Genomic DNA, 22,397 nt, shown 5'->3' with positions numbered 1-22,397 from the left:
TGATGCTCATTACGACATTAGTAATCCAGCGAGAAAAGTCCGTTATATCGGAAGTTTATTCTGTCCAAAATTAGGGCTGAGTATATTAGGAAATGGCAGAACTTGGCATATACTGGTGTCTAAACCCAAAGGTAATTGCAAAATGATATCATCAAAATTAAATAAATACATAATAGATAAAGATTTATGCTGTTATTCATACAACACGTGGCATAGCGCCTTGCTGTATGCTGTTTTTCGGATGCCTCTTGCTGAAATATGGCAGTTTCCCCACACTAGAGCATATAAACACACGCACAATGACAAGCTGAACGGCCGGCCAGTTTGTCACCTGTCATGCAAGCTGCCCAGCCTGCTGCCAGTGACAGAAACATCTGCTACAGTTTGTTTTTCATACAAAACAGTGGTCAATAGAATAGATTAGATGAACGCTTTCATTTTACCTTTCATGACTAGAGACGACCACTGCACTGCATGCGAGATGGCTCGACCAGATCGTGTACTGTGCAGTATATACGCCCTGAGTAGCAGCCTATCTTCATGTTTGCGTGAATTGATGATAAATGATGTGTTCACAAAACAATCCATTTTGCATTCGTTGGCAGCTTCCTTAAAGTGCCGCATGCTACTGCTTCAAAGCAAAGTGTGTTGGGCCTAGCAGCATGTTCAGTACTTGGGCACCATTGAGCCACTTGCGGGGTCAACCTAAGAACACTTTGCATAGCTGGCGGAGCACTGCAGGAAGCCGACCGCTAGTGTGTTTGTTCCTTTAAAAAAAAAAGGTATTTTTACACATTCCACAAGTCATAAGAAACAGTTGCGTGCTGTGCACTGTTTGCGCGCATGCATCACTGCAGCAAAGTACGTTGTATTTACACCATCTAGTTAAAATTTGCTGATAGTCAGTTATCAATGGGTCCATTAAAAGCGAAATTTGTGCATAAATAATATAGGCAGAACAAACTTAAGTGAGAAGAATGATCTGCTATATCTGAAAGTATGTTGGGTGCAGATCCGTTGTAACAGGTTTGGACTACATACAAAAAAGATAGCAAGTACAATAGAAAATTACGAAGTGTAAACTACGGTCCAGGAACTTAAAGTACCCAGGGCTTCAATTGCTGGGAGCCCAAGAAGATGAGTGCACTGATGGTCAACCAGATACAAGGTCTGCACAGTGGACGTGTCACGCCTCTATATAGTTCAGGGTGTCTACCAACTGGGAAAACCGGGAATTCTCAGAATGTTTGAATAGTCTGGAAATACTCGGTGAAAACTCAGGGAATTTGTGCTTATATCAGGGAAAATTAACTGTAATTTTATTTAAAGGGAATGAAAGTTGCGCTAATGCTGGCTTCGAGTAACAGAGAGTGATCGTGACAAATCATCTTTGACGCTGTTTCGTCGGCTGTAGAAGTTGCCAGTGCACAGTCAATGACAGATTTTCCGTACGCCCGATTTTTGGGACATGCCCTATAATTCGGATGGCTTCGCGGCACCACCACGTACCCCATAGAGTCAATGTATAGGAACGTCTGAAATTTTGGATGCAAGAGCCCTTCGCCATCCGATTTTCCGGACTTTCTTGCTGTGACTGCAGGTCCGAAATGGCATTAACCATATTGATTGTCTCGCAGCCTCAAACTGGCGCCCTCGCACGCAGATCCGCTGGCAGCCGCTGATCTCCTAGCAAACACCGTAGCAAACACCGTGGCAACGCTAAGCCTAGCTGCTTCGATGTTCATTATTAAGCTTCTTGTCATTCGGTGCCTATGTTTTTCTTTGAAAGACTTCGCCATTGACAGCAGTAACACCGATTCCGCCTTTGTACTCCTCTTGATTGGCTTCAAAGCTCTGGAAACATGGCGCATTGCATAATGCCGGTTTCTCAGGGTTCGCATGGTTCCTCGAAAACCGTGAAAACCCTTGAATTTAAAAATGTGATTTTCAAGGCCTTGAAAACCTTGAAATATTTAGTGGTGCCTGAAAAATCCTTGAATTCCGTGATGACAGTCATTGGCGCCGTTCAGCGATTGCCCGTTGATCAACTGGCCACATTGAAAGCGAGGGTTGCCTCCCGATCTAAGCCAAAAAAATCCAGTCCGGTTCGGGCGTTTGTCCTCCATGTTGTTGTGTTTTTTTTTTTTTGTTCGCTGCGGTCGCACACTTTCTATAGTTACCATCCTCATACTGCTTATTAATCGCCTCCCGTTGGCTTATTCAGAGCACGTGTATTGCGGCACGCACTGGACGTGGACGTAATTGTGTGTGCGCGCAATGCCCGGGAAGTGCAATTTCCAGCGATCGTGGCTTAGCCATGACGAGTACAAAGACTGGATTGCGCCAGACACCACGAGTTCGCATCGTGCTAGATGCAGACCATGCGGAAAAGTGTTTGACATCTCGTCGATGGGAGAGTCAGCGCTGAAAATCCACAAGAGGAGTTCGAAACACAGCGCGAGCGTGAAGAATGCAGCAGGTAGCTCCATGTTGAACTACATGACATCGCGCGAGTGTAGCGAATCCATTCGTGTGGTCGAAATGCAGTCCTTGAATTTGAATGCTGCAAGCAAGGCTCACGATTTAGTGACAGAAGTGGAAATATTGTGGGCTTTGAAAGTTTTCACGTGTCATTACTCGTACAGCTCATCCGCCCACACAAGCGATCTGTTCAAGAGAATGTTTCCCGACAGTGAAGTGGCAAAGGTCTTCACATGTGGAGAGAAAAAGTGCGCGTACCTGGCGTGTCATAGTCTTGGACCATTCTTTCTATCATCCATTCATCGGGCGATAGATAAATGCGACTATTACATCGTTCTGTTTGATGAATCCGCAAATGATTACCTCCATCAGAAGCAGATGGATATACACGTCAGGTACTGGGATGCATCTAAAAAGATAACAACAAGGTACTTACATCCATTTTTATGGGCCACGCGGCGGCAGATGACATCGAGGATAAATTGTTGAAGGCACTGGAGCCATTACCACTTGTTAAGATCCTACAAGTGTCCATGGATGGACCGAATGTCAACTTGAAATTTTTCAGAAGCTTTCAGGAGCACCTGCAAAAAAACTATCAAGTACAATGCCTAGATTTAGGCACTTGCGGTCTGCATGTTGTGCACAACGCCTACAGAGCGGGTGTAACTGCTAGCAAGTGGGGAGTGGACATTCTGTTGTCTAGTCTAAGTGCATTGTTTAAAGATTCCTCGGCGAGGCGAGAGGACTTCGTAGCGGTGACTGGTCAGGCTACATTTCCCCTTAAGTATGTCGCCCATCGCTGGGTGGAAAACATTCCGGTAATTGAACGAGCCCTTTCACTGTGGCCTGGTGTGAGAATTTACATTGAGTCTGCAAGCAAGAAAGAAGTGAACCAGCCGAAATGTGCCTCCTTTCAAAACTTGCTCAGTTTCTCCAGTGACCCACTAGTCCCAGCAAAACTTAACTTTGCCCTTGGGATTGCACTAATTCTGAAACCTCTCCTGACAGACTATCAGGCAGACCAACCACTTGTGTTTTTCTGGCAAGGGACCTCGAAACAATCGTCAGGAAGCTTCTCACAAAGTTTGTGAAGTGTTCAGTTCTCTCTGCGTCAGTTGGGACTACAGGCCTGTTGAAAATCAACATTGAAGACGTGAACAGTCACACACCACTTGAGAAAGTGGACATTGGTTATGCAGCTGAACAAATTTTGAAGAATTCCTAGGTCAGTGCAAAAGATGCGTTTGCATTTAAAATGGAGTGCAAGCAGTTCCTTGTTAGTGTGTGTAAAAAGGTTCTTGAGAAGAGTCCTTTAAGATTCCCTTTGGTTAGAGGCCTTTCCTCACTGGATCCCCGTCAAATGTGCACCAAGCCAGACCAGTGCCTAGCAGGACTCAAGAATGTTTTAAATGCCCTCATCGCCGCAAAAAGGTTGAGCGATTACCAACGGGACTTTGTTCTCTCTGAGTACGCCGAAGTGCTGCAGATGGAGAAGCACAAGCTGCGATTGTTTGAAAAGATCTCTGACAGGCTAGACATGTTTTTCTTAGAACTCCTAAAGTTCAATTCATCCTACGCTGAGCTCTGGACAGTAGTCGAACTTTTGCTTGTGCTCAGCCACGGCCAGGCAACTGTGGAAAGAGAATTTAGTGTCAACCGGCAGGTCTGTGTGGAAAACCTGAAAAGTCTGTCATATGTCTCACAACGCATTATATGTGACGCTGTTGATAAGGCAGGTGGCATCCTTAATTAACATTCCTATAACAAAGGAGTTGAGGACTTCCGTTTCAGTTGCAAGGCATCGTTATCATGCATATCTGGAGGTGCAGAAGAAGGAGCAACTTGGAGAAGCAACGGAGTCAAAGAGGCACCTTGTTGAGGAAGAAATTGATACCTTAAAGCGAAAGAAAGCAAGACTTGAAGCAACCGTTGCTGATCTGACAGCTTCAGCAGACAACTTGGCTGAGAAAGCAGAAGAGACAGGCGATGTCGTGCACATTGTGAAGTCAAATTGCCTTAGGAAAACGGCAAAAAGCAAAACGGAAGAACTTCTAAACATCAAGCAAGAAATAATCGCAAAGCTTCAGGAGCTTTCATGAACGCTTGTTACGACCTGTCTTAGTTTACTATTAAACTAGTCTAGTCTGTAAGTGAGTCTTTTTCTTAGTGTTCAATAAATTCGTTGCAGCGTGTTTTAAAAAAGTTGTTTTACTATAAAGGGTACCAAATTAAGTATTGAAATGAGTCCTTGAAAAAAACTTTTGGGGGTCTTGAAAGTCCTTAAAAACCCTTGAATTTGTGCCTTCAAAGCCTGTACGAACCCTGTTTCTGAAAGTCAGCTTCGCCTCAGTACAGGAATGTGACGCGGTGAAGCATGCGCAAAGTATTGCGGTGAAGCTTAGGTGCAGGAAGGGACAATTGTCACTGGGCACAGTATGTATTAATTATACATGCGTACACATGCGGTCTTCTGTCACATTACGAGCACTGATATACCTAATAAGTGTACTGGCAGTCCTTCAGAGTGTTCTTTGGACGTGCCTGTTCCGATTTGAGTCCCTTGGGGGCAGTAAAAGGCATGCATTCATTTTTTCTGATTGCCAGATTTTTGGGACGTTTCATATGGTCCGTAGGGCGAACACGTGGCAGAAGGAGGGCGAGAATAGAAAGGACCGACGCATTGAGGGGTGAACGACAAAGGAAGTGTGCTGCCGCTTCTTTGAAGGCACTTGAGCTTAAAAAACACAGTGTTGGCTGATGCTGAGATGCAGGTGTCCCTCATCCAAACCAAAATATACTTTAAAGTGCTGAAATGCAACACTGAGGCATTGTGGGTCAGGACAGTTGAGTTTGACTATCCAGCTGCTGAGAGAGAATCTCACTTGTGACAAAGTTCGGGCCCCATACCAATAAGCTTGCTATCAGTTGGTAGAAATAGCTCATAGTGGGAAATATTTGCTTCTGTATGCACCTCTTTTTATTCATATTTAAAAATGTCTGACTCGATTTGCAATGGGCTTTAACATTTTTTTAAAGATATTTTATTCGCTGTGCATTGTACTAAGCCCTCCTTTCTGTTTTCTTTTTGAATAAAATAAACACTACTCCTTACTATTCAAACTAGATTAAGTCATTTTTTTTTAATTTTTAACGTGCTTGCTAGAGAGTTACAGCATTGGGCGACATGGTGTCAGCCCTTCTTGACAGAAAAAAAATGCAGTGTCACTCAGGAAATTTTGCAAAGGCGCTCAGGGAAAACCTGGAAAACTCAGGAATTTGGAAATGTCAACTTGGTAGACACACTGATAGTTGCTTTTAAGGTACCAAGAACATGCAGACGCTGCTCACCAGGGCCCAAGACTACCTTTGGCATTCTCCAACCACTGCGGGTTAGCCTGGGAAAGATGGCGACGCAACGGTACCTTCTACACAGGAGTTTATGATAAACTCTGCCAGCTGACCATTCGCGAAGAAATTCGTCTGCCAGCTGACCATTTGCGTACCTTGCTTGCCGCGAATCGACGGAGTGAAGCTCAATGAAACCCAACAGCTCTTTTCATTTCTTTGCCATGTAAACTACACCTAAGTGCCCTTGCTTCCCACAGTAATGGCGAACCAATTTCTGTGCCGGGCAAACCTTTCGTGGGTGAGACTGATGTCCGGGAAAGCCACACGATAAACTAGCTGCCTGCTTTGGTTTGCTATGAAAGCATGGCAAAGGTATGGGCGTCTTGTTTCGCTGAGCAGCATCAATGTTCAGCGTTACGGTGCAAGTGTTATTGAGAGTCATGCTTGCGCAGGATAACTGCTCCTTTTCTGCATCCTCGCAGACACTAGCTGGGCACAGTGCATCTTCAGCTGTTTTTTATATCGGCACAGTTGGTCTGACAGCTTCTTGTCACGTAAGCCCCTAATGAACTTGTCACAAACAAAGCGCTCCTCGACTAGCAGGCTGTTATAGCCACAGCATTTTACCAGCTTGCGCAGTGTCCACAGATTCACGTTGCTTTTGAGAGCAGTGGTGAAAATAACAGCTTTCGTATGTCTCATTTACTGGGTGCACAAAGTGCGAAGCTAGCTTTTTTTTTTGACAGCAGTGAAAGAAAGTGCCTCTGGCGTTGATGCCTTCAAAGATAAGAGAACAGTCCTGGCTTGCAGTCCCATATGCTTTACAGAAGTGTCCATACCTGAACCTCGTCGCTGGCATTGTTGAGGCCTGCAGGGAAAGCTTAGACCTCGAATGTTGAAATCCACATTGGCCATTCTCCTCCTGGGCTTGAAAACATAAAGTTCACCAGTGGGCGTAGACCCAAGGCGCTGGCACGACCAATGCGCACTTTTGGCTCAGCCGTTACGAAGCGGCCTCGTTAGGCAGGTTGACGATAATGGCGTTATCCCATTTCTGAACCTTTATACCCTCTCTCGAAGCTCGTACACATCGTGCCCCAACTTACTGTGGTGTGCCCCCTTATGGCCGCTGGGTCCAAGGCTCACAAGTAGTGACCTTTACACGGCTGATAACCATGGTGCGCTACCACGGTATTGTAGCTTTAAGTCGGGAGGTGGTGCAGAGTTGGTACAGCCTCACCTTCGTGAAGGTGCCCACAGGTCAGCTCTCTCCCATTCCAGCTCTTGTTTGTCTCTTGTGGTGGTTGTTCTTTTCTCGTGCCACGCATAACTTCTTTTTTCCATTTTCTTGCTTCATTCCTCGCGCCATGCTTTGTTTTCTTCCTTCTAACACGGGCTCATGGCAGCGCAGTCCTAATTTTTCTACCTGGAGGCACTGGTAGACTGCTTCTTGGCTTTACAGTAAACTTTAGCTTTCAGTAAGTGAGGCAAGCACTTTGCAGCCTTTTATAGAGAGGCATGTGTCCTGCAGGATGTATCTTTATTTACCATATTCTCATAGCAGTCGGCATTTTAGAGGGGAGTAGCTGCAAACACCTTGGACAAATAACGATACAGGAGTGAAAATAATCTCTACCTGTACATTGTAAGCTGATGCATTTTTCAACAGCCCATAATAGCTGTTGTTACAGAAAGGTGATCCCACTCGTCTTATGTCTGAGGTATCTATAGCTGAAAGGAAACATAAGTTGTGAACAAAGGTGTGGCAAATTTTTGAGTCTGATCTGAGTGATAATGAGCATGTGGCTCATAATCTCATTAGCTCATTTTGGAGGCGGGGATAAAGAAGAATCTTATGGAAAATGTAAAGATGACATGCTAGAGATAGTAAGTCGGGGCTTTTTTTCATGTCAGTTATGCTGGCTGTTTTGGGGGCTTCTTTTTATTTGCAGGTTGCGGCTGGTGCAACAGGCGTAGCCCAGAGGTGCCTGGACGAAGCGGCTAAGTACAGTCTGGAGCGCAAGACATTTGGTCAACCTATCTGCATGGTCAGTGGCCTCTACCTTTGATGCAACAGTTTATTTATTTATTTATTTGTGATACCCTCAAGGTACATAGTTGTACATTGCAGAGGGGAGGGTTGAGAATACATTCCAAGAGTAAAAAATACCGGATTATTTCTAGGAATTCACAGTGCAGGGAACAAAAAAGATATGAAAAAACTAGTAATGTATTCATAACAACCAAAAGAAAGACTTACATACCGTATTTACTCGCATAATGATCTCACTTTCTTTTCAGCAAAATTGATGCAAAATCAGGGGTGCGATCATTACGCGGGTTAAATTTCCCGCGAAAAAAAAAACAAAAAAAAATTTGTCGGCCTGCGTTTGCTGTGGGACACCAAAACAAAAATGGCAGCCGGCGGAGCAAGCCGAACACGCCGAACGTGATTTTTTTTTCTTCTTGTGAGTACATTACGGGCATTGAAACAGTTTCTTCCATATCAGTAATGAATAATATCGTTAATATCGGCAAGTTTGCGGCAATAACATAGCCATGTCCACTTTGAGGGGACAGAAACAGATGGGCGCGCTTAGCTGTCAGTGACATAGAAACACATGGCTGGCATGCTGCGGCATCTGTCTTCACTACTATCCTAATACGGCACGTTTCCGCTAAGGGTGGGTGGATATCTTAGCTGTGTTACAAGTGTCGGCGTATGAATAGGGTGCAATTTTAACGTTAAGTATCAGTGTATACGTGGCTACTATCGTTGCCGCTCGCGATTTGTCGCGTGTCCACGAGTGCAGATGAGAATCGAAAGGCGCCTTTTTTGTTGTTGTTAACCACAGCCATTATAAAGCCTACACATAATAAAGGCAAGTTTGGTTGCAGCTTTTTTTTAGTCATGGAAGTGCGGAAGTGATCAAAGTAATGAAATGAGGCATCTACTTAAGAATGTTTGGTGCGTGCAGACCACTTGGTTTGTCTTGAAGAGTCGTTCGCGTAGCATTCGACAGATGGTAAGCGCGATCAATATTAGCTAGACTTGGCACACGACATATCGCTGCGGCAAGTTCGGGGTGCGATCATTACACGGGAAATTAAAAAAATAGAATTCTGCCGACAAAATTCAGGGGTGCGATCATTACGTGAGTGCGATTATTATGCGAGTAAATACGGTAATATGAAAATAGAGAAAGAGTACACTTTACCAAGAAGCTCTGTCTTGGGCGCCGAGTGCCCAAGACAGAGCTTTAAGCTCAACATATATTCACCTTCAGGCTTATAGCGCTTGAAAAGACAAGGACGAAAGGAAGACGTGACGCACACAGGCGTTAGCTTGCAACAATCTTTATTTCAAGCAAAGGACCCACACATACATACAACTTTTTCGCATACATCATCATACATGCACTGTTTGCAAAAAATACCTTACACACCATTACGCAGGTAAGTTAACTCTTTGCGGGAAAGGGCAATTAATGGTTTTGAAACACAGTTATCCCCTAGACTATCAATCATTTCTGCTTCGATAATTTCGCGAGTTAATCTTCCTCGGGCTTATCCACGATGGAGCAGTCTCTGTATGCTGGAGCACACGTCGAGTGGTCACCACCATCCGCCCCGGCAACAGCGCACTTGAAATGCCTGCAGGCACCTTCCGCTTTGTCCCACATAGTTTTTCCCACACTTTAAAGGAAGGTTATGAACAACTGCTCCCGCACATTCAGCAAATGTTTCCTGGTGTTTCTTTTTGCACATGCGCTTGTCAGACAGGCCTGGTCTGGCTAGTCTGCACAGACATTGCAATTTCGTAGAAGCTGAAAACACAACCCTAACATTTGCACGTTGACCTAATTTCTTTAAACGGTGTGATAGGCCGCGGATATACGGGATGACAGCTACGCCCCTCTTATCTACACAAGGCAGGCTGGCGGAATTCTTTGATAAGTGCGACTTGAGCAGACCCTCAGCAACATGTGTAGGGTACATGTGTAGGGTAACCTGCCCTAGGACGGAAAGCTGCATGAATATCTCGGCGAATACAGACCGGAAGACATCTTCAGTGCAGATGAGACTGCACTCTTCTATTAGCTTCTACCAGAGAATACCCTGACATTCAAGGACGACGACTGTGCTGGGGGCAAACGCAGCAAGGAGAGGGTGTCGGTGCTGATCGCGGCAAACATGACTGGCACGGAACGATGTCGCTTACTTGTGATCGGGAAAGCCGCCAAGCCGAGGTGTTTTAAAGGCATAAAGACTGTGCCTGTGGACTATGAGTCGAACAAGAAAGCGTGGATGACGGCCGAAATCTTCAAAAGCTGGATAACGAAATTGGACCGCAAGCTTGCTTCTTCGACCCGCAAGGTGTTGTTCCTTGTGGATCACTGCAGTGCTCACGTGAATGTGCCAGCCTTAAGTGCAATACGCCTCACATTTGTGCCTGCAAACTCAACAGCTGTTTTGCAGCCAATGGACCAAGGCATCATCAAGAATGTTAAGGTTCTGTACAGGCGGCACCTCCTCGAGCGCATGATTTTGTGCATGAATAATTCCGCAAAATACGAGGTGAGCCTGCTCAGTGCCATTCACATGTTAGCGCGAGCATGGGATCATGTGAAGCAAGAAACAATCGCAAACTGCTTCAGGGCTTGCGGTTTTGTGACAGCTTCTTTGGAGGATGCCTCTGCAATTTCATTGGAGGAAGCGTCAACAAGCGAGCTTGACAGCACTGATTTTGGTGATGCTCTCAGGGACGTCAATTTTGAAGATTACGTCGCCGTAGACAAGGTGGTCGAAACGTGCGGTGCACTAACGGATAAAGAGATTGTGGAAATTATTCGGCCCCAGGAAAGCGACTATGACGTTGAAGACGAGCCGCCACCTAAGGCTGCCGATGCAGCTGTGGGCCTTGCTCTTGCAGAGCGCTTCTTTGCCACTGAAGGTAATGCGGAAGAAGCGTTCCGCCACATCTACAGCCTGCAGAACTTGCTTTCAGCAGCGCGATTCGGCAAGAAGAAACAGAGCAAGATGACCGACTATTTTTCTTAGGGAAAATACTCGATCTCGCTACCAATAAAGTGCTGTTTTTGTGCTTTGTGCTTAATTGGAAGTTCGTTTAATTCGAAGTTTTTCACGGTCCCCGTGAACTTCGTATTAACGGGAGTCGACTGTATGTGCTTTTATGACATCCAATTACTTAGCAGGCTTATATCAAATTATGCCCTGTATTGAACTGATAGGCGTTCTTTTTCGAGTTCGATATAGCCGGGTTCAACTGTACCATGTGTCATGCATGATCTGCGGGAGAAACTTTAAAAAAAACCAAGAACCAAGAAATCCACATCCCACCGAGGTGGACTGCCATGCCTCCAGCTGTGATTGCGATTCGAGAATATGTGCTAGTTGCTTCAAGAACGCTGGCTTCGGTACCACCCAACAGGCATTGCATGCGGATTTGGTATCACCGGATGCAAGTTTGCCCAATGGGGACGGATTCTTGGTCGATCACTTTTGCGGATACAATCACTTTCACAAGATTTCGCATACCTTGGCACAGGATGCGACAGTGTGCACTGGAGGAACGCTGTTGCTTGTAGAGGCTGACCTGTCTGAAACCTCACAAAAGGGATTGCATCAATGCTGTTGCCCATAGATGTCCACATGTCCAGTGCCGAGTTAAGTGAAATCTTTCGAAAGTGATAATATCCGTGAAAGAGCTCGACCGAGAGTGCAGCCCCATAGGGCAAATCTTCATTCAGAATGCTGCTGTTTGCAGATGTGGATGCATTTAGTGCTCAGTTATGCAAAATCTAATAAAAGCGATTGTACCCCCGAAAGTTAGCGATGCACAGGGTGCAATTTGTGGTCGCAATGATGCTCTATTGTCTTGAGCAAGGCTTAACGGAATCGTGACAATAAAGTGTTGCTTGGCAGCCCATTCTGCTTGTGCTGTCTCATTTAGCAACAATGAAATTCCCGCGAAAGCAAATTTTTGTTGCAGTGCCAATTTCAGCATTGTGGGGTTTAACTGCAGTGACAGGTTTGGCAGCCTCTTCTTTGTCCTCTGCTGTTTTAGCAAAGGAAAAGTACAAAAAGCACAAGCATGCTTCAAACAAAGTGTGAGGCCTTTCCTTATCTTACAAACCCTTATTGATGTAGATTATCATATGCATTGGGAGCATCTCTGTGTCCGACCTAGACTTTCGTCTAGACGGGTCTTTCATCCTTGTCTGTTGTTGTCCTGTTTTACTGGTCCCAGTATACGCTGTTGCAACAAAATTATTAGAATACAAGCTAGACGAATCAGCTACCCTGCTTTTAATGTAACATAGTTCGATAAACATCCCCTCAATGTCACAGCTACCATTTTGCAATGCAGAGCAACGTCAACGCTGTGTTAATTCACTTTGTTGTACATTAGCACCATTTACATGGATGCGACATGCAGTAAATGTGATGCAATGCACCGTTGTGATGTTCATGTAAATGCAGTTACTAAAAAAAATCGACAAGCATTTGTTCACTCAATGCCAGGAGGCATTGAATATAGTATTTCTTTTATGTGTATGTCGGTTTTCGCTTTAGGACACTAAAGGACACTAAAGGTTACCAGAAACTCAAGTTAAAGTGGTAGAGCAATGTTCTAGAACGTCTAAGGCGTCAATATAATCGCGAACAGAGCTTTAGTAACCGAGAAATTGAGGTAAATGCATGACACGATTTGAGACCCCCCAGCGATATTCCGGTACTAGCCCGATGACGAAAGCACTCCTCATAATTTGTGTTACTAATACTCAACTACTCGTATTAAAAGTATCATTTCATTCGATTATAAGACGAAAAAAAATGCTACTTGTCTACGTCTATTCGATTCTAAGAAAAAATAACATTTTGATGTTACCCTTCAGTAATATGGGTGTTCGGAAGGTTTCGTTTTCGCTCGACTCTGCGCCGCGCACGCTTTGGAGTTTCAGTAGTTTAATTATCGCGTCGTGCTGTGAGGGTTCTGCTGGCTCGCGAAACTTTCATTTGGAACAAGCAGTGAGAATGCCACGTTTATGTGATGTCATGGGAAGCCCTTGTTGCTTTCCCGCTCCGCAGAGCCGGGGTCGAGGCCGCCGTCGTAGTACGCAACGACGCCGGCAGCGCGAGCCCTCAGCAGCACGTCGCACTCGTGAGTGCTCAAATCGCTGAAGTTGAGCCCACCATCGCGAGCCAATCTGTCGGTGTCAGGGTCCATTGCGACGAGCGTCGAAGTTTGCGTCATAGAATGAAGTACCAGCTTATGGGCGCCTTGCGCTGGAGTTTGAGGTATAGTAGCGGCGCCTGGTGGCGGTGCGGGAAACGACATCTGGGTACGTGCGCTCCCCTAGAGACCGGCCGTGGTCGTACCAGCTTGGGTTGTATTGAGCCCTGGCTGTGGCGAAGCACGTTTCTAGGCCGAGTTTTGCGTCAATTCGCACTTTTTTATGCCCTGTTGCGAGTGCGAGAAGGCTCGTCACTTCTCACAGACCATGCCGACCACGCTGCGAGCTCGCCGCAGCCTATAGTTTAACGAAAACGGACTCTCCGTGTGCCATGGGACGTAATGCTGGGAGCAGAAGGAATCGGTAATGCCGATTCGGAGAGACCTAGCCCAGCCTCGAAAAGGCGTCACCGTCATTACTTCTGCGTCGTGGGCTGCCATGAACAAGGCCTGAATCCCAACATCAGATTCTACCGTTTTCCTTCAAGGCCTCACGAAGTGGAGCGTCGGGCGCGCTGCATAGCTGCAGTTCGTTGCGCTGAGTAAGCGAAACTTCGTGCCATGCTGACTGCTTCGCCTGTCTTGAAGCTTGCTCGATTATCTGCGTTCGAAATTTCGGTCTTTTGCACCTACAGTCCCGACAGCAGACCGACATAGCAGCAGGCATGGCTGGTAATTCACGATTCGAGACCCGGCCACAGCGACAATTAACAATTCAACCGATGCGAAGTGGTGAAGTGTGTGCAAATGAGCACAAATGGTCGGGCTCATTCGATGACAATTCACTACTCCACTACGAGCAGCACAGGTTAAGAGAGTTAAATGCGCTCATCCTTGATCTCAAGCCAGCACGTTGAGGCAGCGCAGCAAGGCAGTATTGATTGCAGCACATCGATGTTCGAGCGCTGTCATTAAAAGCTACATCAAGCGAGCAGCGCGATTCGCACGTACGTGCGAGCTCATATCCATTGCATCAGTTTAGCGGCATGCAGTCAACAAAGATTGCAGGAGGCCCGCCGTTTGGCGGCATGTCGAAAGACCGCTGCCGTCGCGGCGCGTACGATTGTGCGCTCGAGCAGTTCCGTACACATGTCTGCTTATCGCTGCTGCGGATTCATTTATAGCACGCATTTCCTCGCGTTTGTGCGCCTGAATCTAGCAGCTAGCGTGCAAACCTTACCTGTAGTTCCACTTCGTACGCGACTCGCTTCACTTGCGATTGACACCGTGCTAAAACTTCGCCGCCTAATTCTTGAACGGCGCACACGTATTCGGCACTGCATAATTTCTTGCCTTTACGCAGCGTGCCACCCCTGAAAATATCTTCGGCGCCCGATATACGCAGCAGGCCGTGCTACAACACAACCGAAAGTGGCGGGTCCATATTGTAAACGTGCTTTCCGAAGCAGACAACCGAGCTTGGTACGACCCATTTTAGGACAGAGGGCGCTTTTTAGCACCTTTCTCGCAGCGCCCCCTGGGCAATGCAAGAGCCCCATGGTCGCGCGTTTCTCCTTCCGCTAGCCACCATACTCCCGCTTTAGCTCTGCATTCGGCTCTGTCTTGGTTCTGTTTCTGGCCGCGCATTTGCGTTTTGCGCAGAAAAGCCGTAGCGCCGTCTGCGGACGCCGTTCTACTCACCGATGGCGCAACGTCACTATGAGACCATGATGTCAGTACTCCTCGATCGGAGGGCGGGCGATTTGAACTGCGCTAGAGGTACGCGGACGCTTCAGAACGCATTTTCTCTTAAAATAAGTCTCTCCTTGGCACGAAACAAGCGTTTCGAGGTTTCTGGGATGGTATTTCAACAGTCCACGTTGACTTAATAGTAACCTTTAGTGTCTCTTTAAGCGAAAACGAAATAAGTACTATTGTAAGGCCACAGAATGAGTGTGACCGCAGCAGCAACAGCAGCGTTTTCTAAAAAACGGTCTAGCCTCCAGAACGGGGAGTTCGGCATCCAGCAGAGGGATGGCAATGTGTCACACGGCTTGTGTCCTCGCTGCAATCGCCCTCTGTGGGAGAAATAGCCACCCTGGTGGCTCAAGGGAAAAATAGGTTTGTAATGTGGTTTCAGGCAGTGCACGTGGATGTTTTCCGACAGGATTGGTGACATGTTAGGCTCGATGATGTAGTTCGTAGGCGACATCTGCGCAACTACACAGTAGTGCCCTTGTTGGTATTTGGACACAAGTTTGGATAAAAGGCCAGTCGGAACAGCTGGAACACAAGTCGCACAAGAGAGTCTGGGAGAAAGCGGCAAGGTGGGCAGTCATGCAGTGACGATTGTGTCTTCAAAATATACACCGATTTACTCTGCAAAAGCAGCTGAAAATTTTAGAGCAGCTGATATCATTGCCAGCAAAAGACATCATCCCAAGTACAGTACACAAATAGCCAGCAGTAGAATGAACAATGTGAGGATTTGTATGAAATACAGAGCAGATGACCACTTAATATTTCATTTTTCCCCCCTTTTTACTTGGGCCCATTTACGAGCAAATGGAGGGGTCAAGGTAAAATCTGCTTGTTGGCAGCTTGAGTGGTCCCTGGCCCCTTCACATATTGGTGGACCAGGGGCAGGGAACCCTTACAGATATGCACTATGCAGCAAAAGGTGGTAAGGCATGAGGGGAAGACTCGCACTAGTTAGGAGCTTCTGCTGTGAAGAAGGGTAGCTCACCTCCTCGTTCCATCTTAAAACATTTAAAAAAAAGTTGTTGCAGTCGAACGTTCCCTGGGTGGCAACTTGCAGTGCATAACAGAGTTGTGATGAGTTAAAGACGCATGTCTGGTGCGAATAGCCCGAAGTTCTTCCTGTGCTCCTTCTATCTGTCATTTATGAAAATGGGCCAAGCAGGTCTTGTAACGATGCCTCTTGCAGCACCAAGCGATACAGTTCCTGCTGGCCGACATGGCCATGGGTGTGGAGGTGTCGCGCCTGGCTTGGATGCGGGCTGCCTTTGAGTCGGACCAGGGCCGTCGCAGCAGTTACTATGCGTCGATTGCCAAGGCGATGGCTTCGGACGTCGCCAACAAGTGCGCTACGGATGCCGTGCAAATCTTTGGGGGCAATGGCTTCAACTCTGAATACCCCGTTGAGAAGCTCATGCGTGATGCAAAAATTTACCAGGTAAGTAAGTCGTCCAGGCTTCTGTGGTGTTTGCCTAGTGCTCTCATTGCTAACTTGCACAAGCAGCAAGCACCCTTCCCACAAAGTTGATTTTGGTAAGCACTGTACGACCGCTTCTTTGTGACACAAGATGGACAACAATCTATGTCTGCTCGATCATATCAATTGAAATCTTTACAGCAGCACATTAGGTTTTTGCATGCCCACTTTATTGGTTGAGTGGCTTCTTTTTGGGATGATATGTACAAGTGACTGAAATAATCTTCAAGTCTGCAAATTACGTAAGAGGGATGCCTTTTTTGTGCCACTCAACATCATGTAAGCTGTGCTTATTCTTGTATTTTTGTGCACCATCACTTCTTGTTCATGCAGTAGACTTGTATTTATTGGAAGTTATTAGTTAATTAGATCTTTTGGTTCCCTGGTTATGGGTTAATTAGATCTTTCGAAGTTCCGGCCTAAGTCCATTAGCTTATAACATGCTAAATTTTGTATGCTGTGACCTGCCTTTTACGCCACGGTTGATGATACGAACAATCAAGCCACCACGTGATCCCCTGCGGAGCCAGCAAGGAGGTTCTGATGGGCCAGTAGTCCCAGGCACTGGTCAGGCTGGCCGTGCCGCCGGTCACTTTCCTATTGCCAGGGCGACCTACGTCACTTCACCTTGGCTCCTCCCCTTTCCCCTAAAAAAATATTTTGCTTGGTGTAGTATCATGCAACTTGTTGGCTGTTTTCAAACACGTGGCAACTTTATTAGGAGCCGGCAATTGCACACGACCCAGTCTTGCTGGCGTCAGCTAGATCGGCGACATTCGCTTCCATGGGTAGCATTATCTCTGATTCCACACTTTCCGTCGTCTTCAATGCCTGATGACAATTAGAAACTTTTCGACCTTCATATTACACAGTACCAAGTAGCTTGGCCACCGCAAAGAAAACAGATTGCCTTATCTTGTGCAAATCATGTTCTTATTACCATCAGGCAGCAGCTAGGATGCAGCAACGAAAGAAACTCGAGGTAACCAGGCAGAGCTTGAAATGTCAGCTCTGGAACATGCGAAGTGCATAGTTAGCCACTGCCAAAATGTGTGCAAAGCAAGCATGCCAGTGATTAAAGTTCATGCTAGCCAATAGGGGCACTCCTTGCACACCACGTAACTGCCATGACGAATCACAATGCTAGTTCTCCCTTCTCACGCTCGCGTTTGTTACTTTTATTTCTGCATGGAGAAATACAGTGCTGTGGCCATCTTAATCTATGATCTCTTGTGTTTACGGTGATACAAAAATGGTGGCGCTGTGTCAAGGACAAGCCATGCTCGCATGCTTTCGAAGACACCAGAAAAGTGCAATTTCTCTAATTCTGCAGCGTATTTCTCCGAAATATTTCGCCATGAGATGAAGGAAGGTCTTGTGATTGCGGAGAAAAAAATTTAAAAAAAACTCACAGGCTCATGATTGCTCAAATTTTGAGCAATCATGAGCGGAAATGTTGCCATATCCCCTCTCAATTTCCCAGTTTCTTTTACATCTTTAGGCGATACAAATTTCAGGTGATGTGAATTTTTACATTATCCCGAGGTATTTATATTATTAAGATTCTACTGTAGGGACCAGAAGCTGAAAGCACTGCGACTAGTGCTTTGATGGTCGAGACTTTTTGCACAGGTGACTTAAGACGATGATGAGCAAGAGGCTTTCATTTTTTTATTTATTCATTGCATTAGTCCAGCGGATTTAACATCATCTTTGAAAGAAAACAAAAATACACTATGGCTCCAAACTACAGTACACTCTTAAAAAAGCTTGCACCCTTTGGAGTGTATCTTGTCCCAAAAAATAATCATCATCTATCTCGCCTGCATTTTCTTTTTTAACGCTGCAAGCGCGGTACTTCCAGGTCGTGAACGATATCCGCATTATCAGCGTGACGTAGCATTCTCAAGAGGAAAATAGTGAGCACAGAGTTTTCAAAAAAGGAAACAAGCAAGGGAGACGGCTGAATGTTGTGGGACAAGATAAACCCCAAAGGGTACAAACTTTTTTAAGAGTGTAGAACCTTGTTCGTACATTTTGGGAAAAAAATGCCAGCAAAAATGTACTAACAGGGTAAATGTATGAGCTGAAGTCACTAAAATTTTGTCATACTGTACTGTAACTGGCACAATGTAATGCGAAGTGTCGTGTGAGTCATTGGAGTACACCGTGCCGAGCTGGTGGGGCTTGAGGGGCCCGAGGCGAACATTGTCAATGTTGGGGCTTCTGTAAGTTTATATTTGTGCTGCTTGAATTCGACCTGGGCCAGCAGCTCCTTCGGGCGGGGTGTTTTGGCAAGACTTTTTGACATGCCCACTTCACGGAAATCGTTGTTGTGGCACGAGATGCCGACACATGCGTGAGCTGGTGAGGTTTGAGGGGCCTGAGACTCACTGTGTTGTTTTCTTATTGCATATTGTTTTAGACGCCAACCAGAAACATGCCAGAATATGATGCTGCCAGAGTGAATGTTTGGGTTGTCACCCATTACAGCTGTTTAGTACACTTCTAACGGCATTATGCCACACGTGCTGTGAAGCAGATAGATGAAAACGTTTATCGCAATAGGGTTGGCGGTGAGAGCTGCGACTATCGGCGAGGAGTTTTGTGAGTACTGGAAAAGGGAACCAAGTGCATGCCGGCAGGACGTGGGCGTGCGAGTACTGCTGGGAAGCTGCCATGACGGCCGCCTACTGCTCTCGATAGTGCATGCCTCGCCCGCCCCTATTCTTGTTCAGTAGTTTAGTGATGTTGTGAATGTTGGTACCAAAATATCCCATCTCTGGGAACATATTAACCAATAAAAAGAAGCATAACTGTATTAGGTAACATTTTGTGTTCTCACTTGTGAATGTTAGTGCCAGTAAATTGTATTAAACGGGATCGTATCAACAAGGTTCCACTGTGACTTACAATAAGGAAGGTGGCTGCGCTATGGTAGTCGTGCTGCCTACACTTTGAGCCCTCCGAGCTGGCATCTGTCGCTGTGGTCGCTCCACTGCTAAAACAAGATTCCATTTCTTTCACAGTGTTTCCATGCATGGTTTCTTGTTCTTGTGAAAATGTGAAAAAATACAAGTATATTAGTCATGCCAGAACGCTTAGTTTTATGCATACAAAACACGCACCATTCTATAAGATGCACCAGTGCAAATTTTGGAAAAAGACTGCATATTATACAGCGGAAAGTATGGCACTTGGTGTACATGAACAAGTAGAATCTCTGTAGTAGGGCTTTCACGGGGTCACGTAAAATGTTCAGATCACCCAAAATTTGTATCACCAAAAGACACATGAAGCTAGTAAATTTAAATGCCAGAAATACATTCCGACGAATTTCTTTATGGCTGAATTAATCATTTAGTATCTCTGTTTGAGCCTTGTTTTACTTTTAGTCACCCAAAACTAAAACTGGGCCCACATGCTTTCACGAACATTGTCAAATGTCCCAGCTCGCCTCAGAGAGTTGAGGGTTTGCAGTGTGTTGAAAGTCCCCTTTCATCACTGCTATCCTGTCGTCATCATCGCTACTGAAAGGTTCAGGATGCAGTGTATACACTTCAGCAACAAAATTTCTTAATTTGGGCACAGCGCACAGGTTACAAGGTTCTCGTCAGCGGGTCAGTTAGTGCCAAGTTTATCCCAATCATCAATGCTTTCTTCTGGCTCTTGTGGGGTGACCAACGCATATTAAAAAACACCGTATTTTCTGAAACAATCGTCAGTCATTGTCAGGTCAGCATGACATGGTCCCAGGCCATTGCAAATAAATGCAAGGCGTCCAGAACACTTATTTATTTGTTGGTTCTTATTCCAACATCAATTGTATGGACACTCCAGGTGCATTCCTACCATTGTTGTCGGCGTTGTGGTGATGTTCCGTATGAAGTCCAAGGGCGATAACACCAAGCGATAACACCACCAAGGGTGATAACACCACCAAGCGCCGTGGGCTTTATGTGCGTGTGCAAGGGTGATCTGATGATGGTGGCTCATTCTCGCTAGGGATCAAAGCAGGGAGGAAGTGCACCGTCACGCTTTAGTGGCTGCTGTGCTGCGCAGGCCCCATGTTGAATGCGAACTGCGATGAGTACAGTGTCTAGGTTCATGGAGGGCTCAAAGTTTTGAATAAAGGGAAAATCAGACATCCACCCGTTTGTAGCAATTGCTACACAGGTAACTCATACGGGTTCCTCGAATGAAAAGCCTCATAGTTGAAGAAAAATTCGTCCTGGTCCGGGACTCGAACCCGGGACCACCGCCTTTCCGGGGCAGCCGCTCTACCATCTGAGCTAACCAGACTGCTTGCACATGGCAGGGCGAAGTCTAATTTGTCGACAACGCGAAGCAAGGCCAAGAGTTTGACGTAGTAGTTCTGCGGAAACCCGCAAGGTGGAGAGAAGTAATGAATAAAGGGAAAATCAGACATCCACCCGTTCGTAGCAATTGCTACACAGGAAACTCATACGGGTTCCTCGAATGAAAAGCCTCATAATTGAAGAAAAATTCGTCCTGGTCCGGGACTGGAACCCGGGACCACCGCCTTGCTGGGGCAGCCGCTCTACCATCTGAGCTAACCAGACGGCTCACACATGGCAGGGCGAAGTTGAATTTGTCGACAACACGAAGCAAGGCCAAGGGTTTGACGTAGTAGTTCTGCGGAAACCCGCAAGGTGGAGAGAAGTAATGAATAAAGGGAAAATCAGACATCCACCCGTTCGTAGCAATTGCTACACAGGAAACTCATACGGGTTCCTCGAATGAAAAGCCTCATAGTTGAAGAAAAATTCGTCCTGGTCCGGGACTCGAACCCGGGACCACCGCCTTTCCAGGGCAGCCGCTCTACCATCTGAGCTAACCAGACGGCTCGCACATGGCAGGGCGAAGTCGAATTTGTCGACAACACGAAGCAAGGCCAAGAGTTTGACGTTTCCCTGATTTTCCCTTTATTCATTACTTCTCTCCACCTTGCGGGTTTCCGCAGAACTACTACGTCAAGCTCAAAGTTTTGTGTGCACTTTGTTCTCGATGCTTAGTTCGCGTTGAAGCGAGCAGCTACACGAAGGTCAATTTGCTCGCTGCTGCCGCTGCGCTTCCTCACTCCAGCATTTTTGACAGCGAGTTTCCACGGTCATAGAGTGAGATGTTTTCATGTTTGCTTGTGCGTGCATGACACCATGCTTGTTAGTTTCATTACTAAGCGAATGTTTGAAAATTTATATGGCCGATAAAACTACTGTCCTTACTTTGTATAGTTGTTTACTAATTTGCTATCGCAATTGATGCTTCGCTTTTTGGGAGGAACTGCGACCTTTTTTTTTGTCCTTGTGCTCAGTTTTTGCCTCAAGGCTAGAAACCAAAAGTCCTTTGAGATGATGTTGGCATATTTTATTATGCCAGCATCTAACGGCTTTAGCGGCGTGTGTAATTTGCAGGAAGAAAAGCCAGTTTGATACTTTGAAGCATCGCTAGCAAGCAGAAGTATTGTCCTGTTCTTGTAGGTCAGCAACCCCATGAAAAGGGCTCATGTCATCCATGCTTTCTTCCGTGTATGTACAAGGCAAACCACCAGCCAGCTTTAAGCATCAAGGCCTTTGGTATCCTCTAACAATGATAAGTTAAATTTTTTCAGAACCATCAGCATCAAAATAGCACAAAACTGTTATGCCAGGAACAACAGCATTCAGATGACACAGTGGCTTTTCAGAGCAGCAACTGTCAACGAGTTCCGCCTTCATAGGGCACACACGTTCACATACATTTAGGTGGTCTTGTGTTGTTTAAAATGGCCCTAACACTACCTCTGTCATTTTTAACACATCTTAAATACACACATAGCGTCGTGTTTCTGCAGCCGTCCCTTGCCAGCAGAGGGTGCCGACATGATATTCAGTACTGGCACAGTACGTCTGCATGCTTCCTAGAGGAGGACAGCGCCCGTGGGGAGGGAGAAACCGCTCACGCACCTGCTAGGTTTACGAGTTGTGAGCTCCAGTACCGCGGGGCTTTGCCAACTGTGATGATAGGCAGCTCTAAGAGGGAGAGGTAGCCTAAGCATGTCAGACGTTTTTATGTTTTATTTAGTCAATACTGCCTGTAGGCAGCCAAGCAGGATCGGTACAATCTATAGGT

At 46.1% G+C, this 22,397-nt stretch overlaps 1 protein-coding gene, 1 non-coding gene and 1 pseudogene across 3 annotated transcripts in view; 2 read left to right on the top strand and 1 right to left on the bottom strand.

Moving 5' to 3' along the window:
- Mcad (Medium-chain acyl-CoA dehydrogenase) overlaps positions 1 to 22,397 on the top strand; it is a 202,467-nt gene that overhangs the window by 178,854 nt on the left and 1,216 nt on the right. For both annotated transcript variants that reach the window (XM_050168534.3, XM_050168535.3), the window contains exons 11-12: positions 7,785 to 7,880; positions 15,978 to 16,226. In XM_050168534.3, coding sequence (XP_050024491.1) covers positions 7,785 to 7,880; positions 15,978 to 16,226 — 345 coding nt within the window. The remainder of the gene's footprint in view (positions 1 to 7,784; positions 7,881 to 15,977; positions 16,227 to 22,397) is intronic.
- On the top strand, positions 2,860 to 4,583 carry LOC140215521 (uncharacterized; annotated as a pseudogene).
- Positions 21,055 to 21,129, bottom strand: TRNAS-GGA (transfer RNA serine (anticodon GGA)). Its single transcript has one exon. It is a non-coding gene; the product is annotated as a tRNA-Ser (tRNA).

The sequence above is a fragment of the Dermacentor andersoni genome, chromosome 1 (genome assembly GCF_023375885.2).
Source record: "Dermacentor andersoni chromosome 1, qqDerAnde1_hic_scaffold, whole genome shotgun sequence".
NCBI classification, from domain to species: domain Eukaryota; kingdom Metazoa; phylum Arthropoda; class Arachnida; order Ixodida; family Ixodidae; genus Dermacentor; species Dermacentor andersoni.
Note: the sequence above shows the minus strand (reverse complement) of the source record. Positions and strands in the feature narration are given on the sequence as shown.